Source organism: Mastigoproctus giganteus, chromosome 4, assembly GCF_048544385.1.
Source record: "Mastigoproctus giganteus isolate SK-2022 chromosome 4, ASM4854438v1, whole genome shotgun sequence".
In the NCBI taxonomy this organism is placed as follows: Eukaryota; Metazoa; Arthropoda; class Arachnida; order Uropygi; family Thelyphonidae; genus Mastigoproctus; species Mastigoproctus giganteus.
Window position 1 is genome coordinate 1,826,177 of NC_143578.1, and position 13,607 is coordinate 1,839,783.

The 13,607-nt window shown below is 35.5% G+C and overlaps 1 protein-coding gene across 1 annotated transcript in view; it reads right to left on the reverse strand.

Moving 5' to 3' along the window:
- The window catches only part of FASN1 (Fatty acid synthase 1), a 371,433-nt gene that overhangs the window by 314,692 nt on the left and 43,134 nt on the right, over positions 1-13,607 (reverse strand). Inside the window, exon 2 of the mRNA XM_090372546.1 lies at positions 4,711-4,937. Within this exon, the coding sequence (XP_090228672.1) occupies positions 4,711-4,933 (223 nt within the window). The 5' untranslated portion in view covers positions 4,934-4,937. The remainder of the gene's footprint in view (positions 1-4,710; positions 4,938-13,607) is intronic.

Genomic DNA, 13,607 nt, shown 5'->3' on the forward strand with positions numbered 1-13,607 from the left:
AGATGATATGAAGGTTTGGCAAGGTGGTTAATGAACAGTAATCAAAGTATGCTACTGCAACAAGAAAAATTAGGCAAATAGGCTGAGAAGTGGCAAATGAAGTCTAACATAGATAAATGCAAGGTACTGCATATGGATAGCAGTAATCCCAGAATAACATACCAGCTGTTCTGTATGTTATTTTGGGATTACATACATTGACGAGTGGTACCGCACTCAAAATAGTAGAGAACTAAAAAGACATGGCGTATTGAGCAGTCAGACATGACATTCTCTGAGCAGTGCAAATAGGCTGCTAAGAGAGCTCATGGGATTTGGTCTATGATATACAGGAATTTTGACAGCAGGGATAAGGAGGTAAATATTTAATTTATAAGACAATGTTCGACCATATCTTCAGTACTGCATACAAGTCTGGAAGCAATATTTTAAGAAGGACTGGATCTACTGGAATTGGTGAAAAGAAGAGCAATAAGATTAGGCAAGGACACAAAAGAATATTCTTAGCATTAAAGACTCAGCTCTGTAAATTGCAGTGCTTGGAACCTAGGAATCTCTGAGAAGACCTGACTGACTTTAAACAGCTTGAATAAAAATAAACCTGATTGCATCTTTACTCTTTCTCAGACAACACACATAAGGGAATATAAACTGAAAAAGGATGGATGTAGGACAGTTGTGCAAAAATTTGCTTTCAGCCAAAGATTGACTGTTTAATAGAAGAAACTTCCATGTGGTATTGTGGATAGTTTAAATAAATTTAAGGAAGCCAAAAATAATTAACAACAGTCTTCTCCATTGATGAAGCGTTACTTATTTGAGGTAGTGCAATATCATGGTAACTCACAGTGAAAGTATTAAGAATATGAGATATACTTATGATTCCAATTCCTAGTTACTTAGTCGTTGGCTGTGTGCAGAAATGATGTATTTGCACTAACTTGCATGTCAGGTTTTTTAATTAAATTTTTTAAAGTACAGCTCATCCTGATACAATGTGCCAACTTAAACACACTTTCCAAGTTAGGTGCATATTTATTTGACACCTTATCCGTTTTTAAGCACAAAACCCATGTGCCACCACATTTTCTTTTTCACTAGCATCGTTTTAGTTTGCATTTGTTTGTGAGCACACATTGCATATTTTGATTATATATTTTATGTGTTTGAAAAATAATAAGAGGAGTTTACCTCAATATAGTACATAGAACACTTCCGTATGTTACTCTCTAGAAATTAAAACGAAAAAAATCGAAAAACTTACGTTAGAGTAAAAAATAATTAAAAACAAATTTAACACAATTAAAATCAATTTAACGCAATTAAAAATATTAAAAAGAATCTAACGAAAATATTGAAGGCCAGAACATACAATATTCCTGCACTTTTAAGTCAGGTAAAATTACACAAGACTGGATTTCCTATTCGACCTATTGTTTCCTACAGGAACTCTGCATTTTCATCCTTAGCCACACATGTTTATAGCATTATAAAACCCTTTAGACAGGTAATACAATTTGGGATTAAGAACTACGATACATTATTTAATAATCTTAAAGACTGTAGACTTGGTGACAATGACAATTTATTCTCACTAGATGTTACCTCATTGTTATATACAAATGTAAACGTTGAATACATATTAGATATTATTTGGGACATGTTAAATAATAACTCAATACCGATTAATTATACAAAGCTACCTATTAAGGAAATTTTTCACTTAATTAAAATGCGAGTTGAGGCCAACTATATCACCTTTCGAGACAAGGTGTACAAACAAATTTTTGGATTACCGATGGGTTTGAGCCTGAGCGGCTTAATGTTAGAGATCTATCTCTCAACCATTGAGCATATACATTTGACACCTTTTCGACCCAATATCACATACTATGGGAGGTATTTAGATGATGTTCTAGTTATTACCGATAGTAGTACTATCCAAGACATTTTGCATTTGTTTAATAATATTCATTTTAGACTCAAATTTACATTGGAAAGGGAGGATACGGATACAAAGTCATTAAACTTTCTAAATTTCACGCTTACTCAGGACTCGAATAAAATCCAATTTAGCATCTATCAAAAACCTACAAACACCGGTATGCTTCTACATTATAATAGCCATCATCCATTCACCTACAAAAGATCGATTATCCTTAATTTCTAAATGCCTATAAATATTCAACGACGGAATCTGCTTTGAGCTCAGAAATACAAATATTAACTAGCAGGTTCTTAAACAGGGGTTATCCCCTTACCACAATAAATCGAATTAGGGTACAGGCTAAGGATAGGATACAAAATACTACACCAATCAACAATAGTAATATCAAAAAATACTTTATTTCTGTCCCATATGTTGAACAGTGGCACAAACAGCTTAATAGATTCTTTAAAGATAAAGAATTTAAAATTGTGGCCAGGCCAATACGGAAATTACACACTATACTGAACAATCGCTTGGTTCTTTCCACGTTCGCAACACAAATTAATGACCTGGTATACAACATTTCTTGCAGTGACTGCGACTCGTCTTACCAAGGTTCGATGCGTTTTTCTCTGAATATTCATGTAAATCAACATGAAGCCTCAGTTCTTGCTTTTCGTTTAGCAGCGTCAGAATTAGCCTTTCATGCCATTAACGAAAAACATACTTTTTTATTTAACGAGGCCAAAATACTTAATATCCAACATAATTATATGTGATTATTAATTGCAGAAACCATAGAAATTAAATTACACGAGAATTCTATCAATGTTCGTCGGCCATATTTGATGTCTAATGCGTGGACCTTTACACGCATGTACGAAGACAAATAATCACTATTTAAGTTTCATGTTCAACCCTAAACCCTATTCGGTAATTTTCATTCCTGTGATCACAACATACGGTCGAAAAGTATTGTCAGCTTCAGGAAGGAAAATCGTTTTGAATATTTTTGTTAGATTCTTTTTAATATTTTTAACTGCATTAAATTTATTTTGTGTTAAATTGATTTTAATTATTTTTTTTCTCTAATGTAAGTTTTTCGATTTTTTCATTTTAATTTCTGAAGAGTACAATACGGAAATGTTCTACGTACTATATTGAGGTAAACTCCTCTTATTATTTTACAAATATTAATATCAACGTAGAACCTATTGAGAATTACAGCTCTGATTCATACTATCTAATATATTTTATGCGTAAAAAATTATGTATAGTTTCTATACATACATATTCTTACAACATTTATTGTATTTCAAAATATTAAATATTTTGAAATACAATGTAATTTAGAGCTAGAGCCTCAAGGTTACAAAAGAAGTTAACTTACATACAAGTTAGTGCAATAACATCATTTCTGTATGTAGGCAACTACTTAAGTAGCTAGGAATTGGCATCATTTAAGTATATCTCATATTGTGTATTCTTCATAACAAGTTACCATGATAATGCACTACATTGAATAAGTAACACTTCACCATAGGAGAAGACTATTGTTACTTATTCTCGGCAGATACCACCACCCATACGGCACCATTGACGAGGAGCCAATTAGCTCCAAAACAAAATTCCTTCCTTAAGTTTGGCATATATTAAATCAGGAGACACACCTCTCAAGTATGCAAATCCATTACCTTCTTTATCTAGTCCCTTCACGAAATTTTTCATCAATCCAAGCTTGATGTGCAGGGGTGGAAAAAGAACCTTGTTTGATTGCACTAAAGGAATATATTTTATATTACAATGTCCTGGTACAAACTTGTCCCAATGTTGCACAACATAATGTTCTTCTGTCACACCGCTGTCCCATAAACACAAAAAACAACAATATTTTGTGAAACCCCCCTTGCAAACCAACAAGCAAACCAATAACCTTAAGATCACTGCACATGTTTCAACCATAATCCTGGTATTTTATAGCATGTAGAACCTTAAACATGCTCTCATGACTTTCTCTAAGTCCAACTGAATGAAACACAGGAACTGATGGAAATTCGTTGCCATTATGAAGCAAAACTGCTTTTAAACTTATGTTTGGAGGATATATTTACATTAATACTTGGAAATCCTTGGCAAATCCTCACAAAAAAACGCTAGGTTTGGAATTTGAGCCTAAAAACCATAGGTAGAAGTTTGATTATGTTTATCATGAGAAAACCCAAGGCCAGAATCAATTGCTAAAATTAAGAGAATTAGCTTATACCTGCAACCGCAGGGGCTCACATCTTATGAGTATGGGCTAGGCACACCCAGGGTCCAGAGCTGGATTGGATATCATCATTCTTCTCTTTCTTGATGATTCTCTCTCTCTCTCTCTCTCTCTCTCTCAAATTTTTTTTGGCTGGTGCAGTATAAGCCTCAGGCTTCCTTGCACCATATGGCTAATAGTAATAAAATAAATCAGTATGTCATATATTACTGGCTAGATTATGCAAAATTGGCATATTTTGGTAAAACGTAACTCCCAGTATATTTAATAACTGCGACGTGATGTGAAACTATCATGGTGATTTTCGAAATCTACACATAAAAATTGGTTAAAAACAGCATTTAAGTTCTTGGAGGTAAAAATCATGTTGGCTAGAGTAATTAAAATAAAAAAATACACAGGTACTCACAACACTGAACAATAGCAGTGTTCTGAATAATAACAGTATGCTAATAATGAATACTGCTATTATTCAGTATGCACAATGATTGAAGCTAATAAGTAAACTAACCTGGTTTCCAACGTCTGTTATCATCAGTAACCATATCAACTTTGTTAAACAAATTATCACGAAATTCAGCAATATTTTCACTCTCAGGAAATTGACCAGATATTCCACTAACAACAATTTCATCTTTAACTTCCCAGTTGGGCATCTTACTGTGAGGGACAGATGTACTTTGTCCATAAGAAGATGAATTCATAAAGGGAAGCTGTTCAGATTGTGCAGGCATTTTTCTGTTAGGGAAGGAAAATGTATGCTGTTGATTCTAATATTAACATCAAACACAAATTACAAATCACAGTTTTAACTTATAAAATACAATATTAAACAAATTATCATACATTACAAAATTTCATGATTTTGATCAACTTAATCAATTACAACTTAATATATTTATCAGTAATTCAAGTTTTATCAAGTTAATCTGAAACTTGACATTCATATACCTTTAAAATTTGCATATAGTTAAATACTGCCGACCGGGCTACTCGGGTGGGTCAAGTGCCTGCCTGACAACACAAAGGTCGCAGGTTTGAATCCTGCCTCGGGCTTGGATCAGAGTAGAAAATGCAAAAACTTTGGGAGGTGCATTATGGCCACAGAAGCTGATGCGCCAACAACTAACAAAAAAAAAAAGTTAAATACTTAAAAAAAAAAAAAAAAAAAAAAAATGTCTGGAATTATTTGTGCCATACCACAAAACCGAACTGAAACTTGATAAAATTTTACTATCACCACACTATTTTCATATATCTGCAAAATGTTGTATACATATAACTTTTTTGCAGATATACGAATACAGTATGGAAATGGTAAAATTTAATAAAATTTGCATTTTCAGTTAAATTTTGTAATATGACAAATAATTTCCAAGATAGTTGTTAAGTATTTACCTGAAATGTATACTGCAGTTATATAAATAATTATTCTAACATCACAGGATTCATTAGAAAATATTTCTCATTCAGTATGTCCTCATAATGCAGTGTTGAATCATCCAACAACACATTATTACTCCCAATTACTCTGTGACAGTATAGTAGTCACCACTTATCACTTAAGGTCTTGATTTGAGTCCCACTGACAACTGGAGGAATTTCTAAAGTTCTCTTCGACTGAGACTGTAGTTAGCCAATCTCAAGGTGGGGGAAGTATGGTTTTTTTGCGAAGTCATTCCTGCACCACACACCACATGCAAATCGGCCTGTGAACACACACTTCTACAGGTATGATATATATATATATATATATATATATGGATATGGGTTACATCCAGGGATTGTTAAAATAATAATAATCATAATTAATAATTATAGCTCCCAATTCATAATAAACATATAATCAAAATAAGAAAGCATTTAATTTTTCACAAATGGGACAGCTGACTATTTTAACATAATTGACTATCTAGACTGTCATATGACTCAAACACAATAACAAAAGCCACTTGCATATGGGTCTTTGCTGTACATTTAATTTTTGTACCATACTATGTTTCACAAAAATGATTTATTCCATTCCTTGTATTAATTTCTAGTGTAAAATAAATCACATCTGTGAAATATAATCTAATAACAATCACTCTTTAAAACATTTCTAATCTACTAAAATCCACGCACTTGCCTTAAAACAATTCTAATCTACTAAAATCCACGCACTTGCCTTAAAACAAATTTTTATTTGTTTTAATCTAAAATTATTAGTAATAAATTTGTTTATTTAAATTAGCTCTCAAAAAATAATACCACGGTGCTATCATGACTGTACGGGGGATACCACTGTCCATCCAGTGACAATGACAGAGTTTCTGATTATGCTCTTTCTAAAATATGTTCATCCATAAGTAAAAAGAGCAAAAGCCACAGCTCTGTCATTGTCACCAGAGGAACAAAAGTGTCCCTGGATAGTCAAAGCATAAAAACATAATGCAATGTGGAATTATTTTCTCAAACTATCTGAATATCATTATTGAAACAGTACTCCGCTTCTTTACTAAATTAAATGAGCTTACTACTCAATTACTCAGTGAATAATATAAATATAAAATATAACAAAAAAAAAAAAAAAAAAAAAAAAAAATCAGTGCAAAACGAATGTTAATAGAAAACAAATAAAACAAAATCCTTAAAAACAGTTGTCATTAAATGAAAAAAAAAAATGTTTTTGAGGCCAAACTTATCAGTTGAAAATGCATTGTGCACTTCCACCTAATAAATTAAGAGAAGAAAGAACCATGATAAAAAAAAAGAGACAAAACAAGATGAAGAAAAGAGAGAATAGAGAATATGCGCAAATGTGTAAAACTGTCAGAAAGAAGAAAAGAGAAGCTATAAGAATTTGCACTTAAAAAAAATGGCTTTTTTGTTTGCAGAACCATAGAAAGTTGTTACACTTGCCTGTGGGCATTTCTGCTGTGAGTCAAATGACAAAAAATGATTTCGTAATTTGTATAGCCTACATGCTATACAGCCCACAGATGGCATGTATTCTAAGGCTGGTCTAGTAGACAAACGTAGCTCATCTGCCGATTATTTTCTTTGGAATCAATGTAAGGCGTGTACAGATCTCAAATTACAACTTGGTGCATTATGAGAAGAATTTTAGTCACTGAAAGAAATGTGTGCTTGCTCTAGAAAAAATGTAACTAGCAGCTCACACACTGCTCTGGTCGAAGTTGATCTAGGTTTACTGGGAGAATACTGTCAGGGAAATAGGTAACATTTTTTGTAATAAAGATAGGTGGTCAGGAACCAGAATATGTTTGCCAGGAGCAACAACTGATGATGTCACATTAGCATTAGCAGAGGCATACGATGCAAGAAAGCAAGCTTATGCAGCATTAGCCAACAAAAAAAACAAAAAAAAACCCCTCCCATTTCACCCCTCCATTCGTTCCAAATGCCTGTCCAGCTCAGCCTTAAATTTATTTAGCCTATCAACTTCCACAACAAAAGATGGAAGTCAGTTCCACCAATCAACTACCCACTGGCTAAAGGCAAATTTCCACACATCTATTCTACAACTGTCTTTCCTCAATTTGAATCTGTGCTTCCTCAGGTTCTTAATCTGAGCAAGAGGAAGAATCCTATCAGCATTCAGCTTGCTCAACCCCTTAAAGGCCTTATACACCTCAATCAGATCACCTCACAGATGCCTACTCTCCAGGCGCTGCAGAACTTAAGCCTTTCTTGGTAAGAGTATCCCTTTGTTCCCCTCACTGATCTTGTTACCCTTCTTTGTACTCGTTCAGTTGGTAACCTGTGAGACCACCAGGTCTAGAGGCATCATTTTAGGAAGGATGTACAGTTGGCCAACCGATTGTCAGATTTTAAGGGAGCAAAAGAGAGAATCATTATTCTTGTAGAGACTAACAATATTAAATAAACACAACCTGAACATCTATTTTTTTTTTTTTTTTTTGGTTTTTTTTTATGAAAACCCCAAACACAAAAGGTATCAAAACCTATAGTACTTAGAACCGTGCATGGGTTGAAGGAGAAGTATGGGGGGAGGGGGGTGTGCTGGAAACTTTGCTCTAGAGACTAAACATGGGTTTCACCACTTCAAGCCTCCAATAAGTAAAGTGGTGGTATTTCACCAGTTGATGAAACTCATCTACCACCTTGGAGAAATAAAGAACAATGCTGAAAAAATAAAAATGCCACAAGTTCAGACTGCCCTTTAACAAATCCATGCTGTGATCGTGTGTAACTGCACGCATGTCCAGATGGTCCTGCATTACTATTTTAACCAGTGATTCTATTATTTTTCCTGCAATAGACATTAAGGTAACAGGACTGTAATTACTGAGATCACCTTTTGATTGCCCTTTATGAAATGGGGATACATTTGCATGTCACCAGTCCATAGGGAATTACCCTGAATACAAGGATGCTACCTTAATTATGGCTAAGGGTTTGCTTACCTCCTTTGCTGCCTCCCTTTAATTGGATAAATTCCATCTGCTCCAGGTGCCTTTTATATGTCCATCTTCAACAATTTCTCCTTCACTTTCCTTTCAGTTATCATAAAGTCATTTGGCTGCTCAGCATTAGAGTTTGATAAACTTCTGGCATCCCCTGCCCTAAAAAATTCCTCATGTGAGAATGTAGATGCAAAATACGAATTGAATTTGTCTTCAACCTGAGCAGGGTCATCAACAGTTAACCCATTGACATCAATTGGCCAAATGTGATTCAACACCTTCTTTCTACTATTAATATAAGCATAAAAGTCTGTTGTTTTTCTTTGCATTCTTTGCCAGAGACTTTATAATCTGCCTTAGCTTACCTAACCCCCTTTGTGACGATTACACACTAATTAATTTCTACCCTAGGCTTCTGTATCACCTGATAATTTATATGCCGAAACACGATGGGAAGGAGTATATGATGAGAGCCTTGTCAATCAATTTGGCCCTGGAGAGATTGTGCAAGGCTCATGTGGTTGAATTTTTCTCAGTGTGTTGTGTGCTTGTTAACAGGAGAGACTGCTTCTACAGGGATGGAATATACTCGAATGCAAGAATATTTGCTGATGCTATCAAGGCAGTGTTAGGTGAGTCGAAAAACTGCTAGCTTGGGGGAAGGAGATTCACATACTAATAGAACAACAATATACATTACAGTTTGTTATTTGTTATTTGGTTTTTAGGAGCATTAGCAACTAAGGCCATATTGCTCCTGGATATGCGGTGGTCATTCCCTGACCTTTCCGCATCCTCCGTATTTGGTGGTGACGGGCTCGAACCCCGGTCTAATCAAGAAGCGTGTGCTACGCACTGCTGCTCCTTCCCACCTGGCTACGGAGACGCATACATTACAGTACAGCATAACGTATATCTTGAACTTGATTGCATAAGATATAACTTAAAACTAGATAGCATAACATGTATCATTGCATTTAGGAATCTATTAGTTTAATAGATTAATTGACAATACTACATATTGTCAATTAATCAATTAAATTTATTAATTTTCATTATTAATCAATTAAATTGTAGTTAAAAGAAAATCATGCTCCAAACTAGAGCAGCAAAGCAATGAGCACAAAGCAGCGGGAGTGCCATTGCCCAGTGGAGAACCAAATGGGCAATTCTCCAATGAATCACAGCTTAAAAAAAAATGAGAAACTTGTGAAATGTTTGTAGAACTTTCTGAAACAGGAAATGACCCAGCCAAGGAGGATGTCTTTGTGTGAGCTAGGTGCAGAGAGTGTGAAGAAATTAAGTGCCAATTCAATGTTCTGATGGGCATTTATAAGAGTTTAAAGAGTGAGCTCTAGATGCCCTCAACAGATTTAAAATGTCAGCCCATCAAGCTCTCAGCTGCCCGACTCAATGTCAGAGCTCACTCTTGTGCATGCGAGAATTTAAGGCAGAATGCGCTGGTCTCACAGGTGCTAGTAATTGTCAGTGACTCTTTTGTCAGGGAAATTGGAAATGTTGTGCAAGAAAGATAAGCGGAACAGGACTGGGGCATGTCTTCAAGGGACAAAAGTAGATGACATGGAGCAGATATCATCTTTTAAGGGCACAAAAAGTGATACCGTTGTACACATTGGCACTAATTATATTAACAGTAAGAGATTTGAGGCTTACTTAACAGGTGGTCTGTGCTGTCCAGGGCTGAATTGATTGATAAAGCTCTCAACATATACTCCCTCCTATTGCGTCTTGCAGACACTTTCAAATTGAATCCTAACTTACAACTTTATTCTAACATTGCCCTGTTATGTAACTCCTCAGATCTCCTACTCTTAATATCATTAGTGCCAATGTGCACGACAATATCACCTTTTATGCCCTTAAAAGATAATATCTGTTCTACGTCATCTACTTTTGCCCTGGCAGACATACTCTGGTCCCATTCCACCTATCCTTTTTGCACAACATATATCCCAATTTCCCTGACAAAAGAGTCACTGAAAATAACCATGTCTCCTGGAGGACCAGTGCATTCTGCTTTGGAGATTTCTGACGATGCACAAGTGTGATCTCTGATGTTGGGCTGGGCAGCTGAGAGCTTGATGGCTGCCCCATTTTTAATTCCTTTGAGGGCATATACCCTACTCTTCAAACTCTCATAAATGCCCATCAGAACACTGGGTTGGCATCAAATTTCTTCACACTGCATCCAGCACACATAAAAACATCAACCTTGGCTGGATCATGTCCTGTTCTAGAGTGGTCTGTAAACATGTCAAAGTTGCACATTTAACCCCAGAGTGTGTGTGTGTGTGTGTGTGTGTGTGTGTGTGTGTGTGTGTGTGTGTGTGTGTGTGTGTGTGTGTGTGTGTCTCTCTCTCTCTCTCTCTCTCTCTCTCTCTCTCTCTCTCTCTCTCTCTCTCTCTCTCTCTCTCTCTCTCTCTCTCTCAGACGGTAATTCAGAAATTTTTGGGCTGGTGAAGCATAAACTTCAGGCTTCCTTGTGCCATATGGCTAATGCTAATAATAATTTTGTTAGGCTTTGTTAAATTTATATTACACTACTATAATTTTTTTATAATATAAATTTCATCAACATTTAAGGCAAATTAATTCATTTTGATTTAGCCATATGGCATTCTGATTACCACAGGAACAGAAAAACTGTTCTTTTTCCATTTCAAACAACTTTTGAAAACATCTACATTGTAGGTAAACTAATAGGTGTTTTATATATAATTTTAAACATTATTTTACTCCTGTTCCACAATTTACCTTTGTGTTTCTTTTGGATATGCTCTACTCTTCTTCCCTAATTCGTATACATATACAAGAACCAGTACAAAAGTTATGCCTCCTAATTTTTTGCTTTCAAATGTGGCACCAGAGATCATTTCGTGTGTCACTGAGTGGTCACAAAGGTCTAGTTTCACCATAATGAGCAGCACAGTGATCAGTCTTGTGATAGCACCTCATGAATAGTTAAAAATGGTGGACGTTACAGATATACATATCAAGCAAAAAGTGGTGATTGAATTTCTTACCAAGGAAGAAGTGACGCCTATTGAAATCCACACACGTCTCAAAAATGTTTATGGTGACAATACTGTGGATGTGAGTACAGTTAGACACTAGGTAAGACACTTTAAGAATGGGAAAAGTAACATTACTGACAAGCACCAAAGAAGCCAACCAGTAACATCAATGAGAGAGACAAATCGATGCACTGATCAAAGAGGACCATCACATCACATCATAACACAACACGCGAATTGTGCAATGCAGTAGGTATAGGGAAACTTGCTATGATAACCATCATAAAGGAACTGGGCTACAACAAGGTTTCTGCCAGGTGGGGCCAGAAAATGCTGACACGAGCACAAAGAAGTCTGGAAAGTCATCTGTACAGAACTTCTCCAGCACTATGCAAGCAAAGGAGGTTTTTCTTTCACACACAGTCACAGGTTAAAAAACCTGGGTCCACCATTATGACCCTGAAATGAAGAGAAAGTCAATGGAGTGGCACCATCAAAATTCACCACACAAGAAGAAGTTCAAAACACAGCCTTCTGTTGGTAAAGTCATGACAACAGTGTTTTGGGACAAAGACAGGGTCTTGCCTGTGGACTTCTTGGTGCATGGCACCACAATAAACTCAGATTGATATGTGGAAACGTTGAAAAAGTTGAAAGCCCGCATCCGTAGAGTTTGACTTAATGAGGTTCTTCTCCATAACAACGCATGATCCTACACCAGCAGCATACGATAGAGGCCACTGCAAAACTGTTCCTCACTCCTCTCATAGCCCGGATCTTGCACCTTCCGACTATCACCTCTTCGGCCCATTGAAAGATGCGCTCTGTGGAACCCGTTTTGCAGTTACAGGATTGGAATACAGCGACTGACTCAGAGATGTTGGAAGTGCATAGAAAATGGTGAGTTTGTGGAAAAATAACATTGTTTATTAATGATTGAGGATTAATTGATGTAAAAAAGGCATAGTTGTAGAAATGAAACTTTCTGAGGAAAAAATAGGAGGCATTACTTTCACACCACTCCTCGTATTTTCTCTATACGTTATACCATGTGTGCGCGTGCGCCGCACACACACGAGTTGTGTATGTGTGTGTATATATATATATATATCATTATTAATGACCCTTTTCATGAAAGGAGAGCATGTAAAAGAATATTCGTAGGAAAGTAATTACACACACCTTATGTGGGCATTAATTAATATATATACATCTGAAAATTAATCGTATTATATACAACTGTAAGCAAACCTAAAAAATGCAAGCAATATGTTTAATCATGCAGTTTTCACCAATTAAATAAATTAAAGTAATTTTATTAACACTGATTCAAAATGCATATGTACAAGTAATTATTAGTAAATAATACAGGGATTACCTTGATCTCTTTATAGGAAGGCTTCTTATCCAACTCTCCTAGTCTCCATCACATTAATTAATTAAAATACAATAAAATAAATGGACTACATTTTAATGTGTTCCATAACGATAGCTACAACACTGACTTAATAATCTGGACTCACTGCTGAGGCCCCAACCCAACCCCAAAACTATCAACCACGACACAACCATCAGTATAGGAAAACATTATTTCAAATTTACTCATGGCAATGTTTTCTTATACTGATGGTTGTGTCACGGTTGATAGTTTTTGGGTTGGGGCCTCAATGGTGATTCTGGGTTATTAAGTCAGTGTCTTAGCAATCGTTATGGAACACATTAAAATTTAGTCTATTAATTTTATTAAATTTTAATTAATTTACATGATGGACTAGCAGAGTTGGATAAGAAGCTTTCCTATAAAGAGATCAAGGTTGTTTGTTTGTTATTTGGTTTTTAGGAGCATTAGCAACTAAGGCCATATTGCTCTGGGGATATGCAGTGGTCATTCCCTGACCTTTCTGCATCTTCCGTATTTGGTGATGACGGGCTCGAGATCAAGG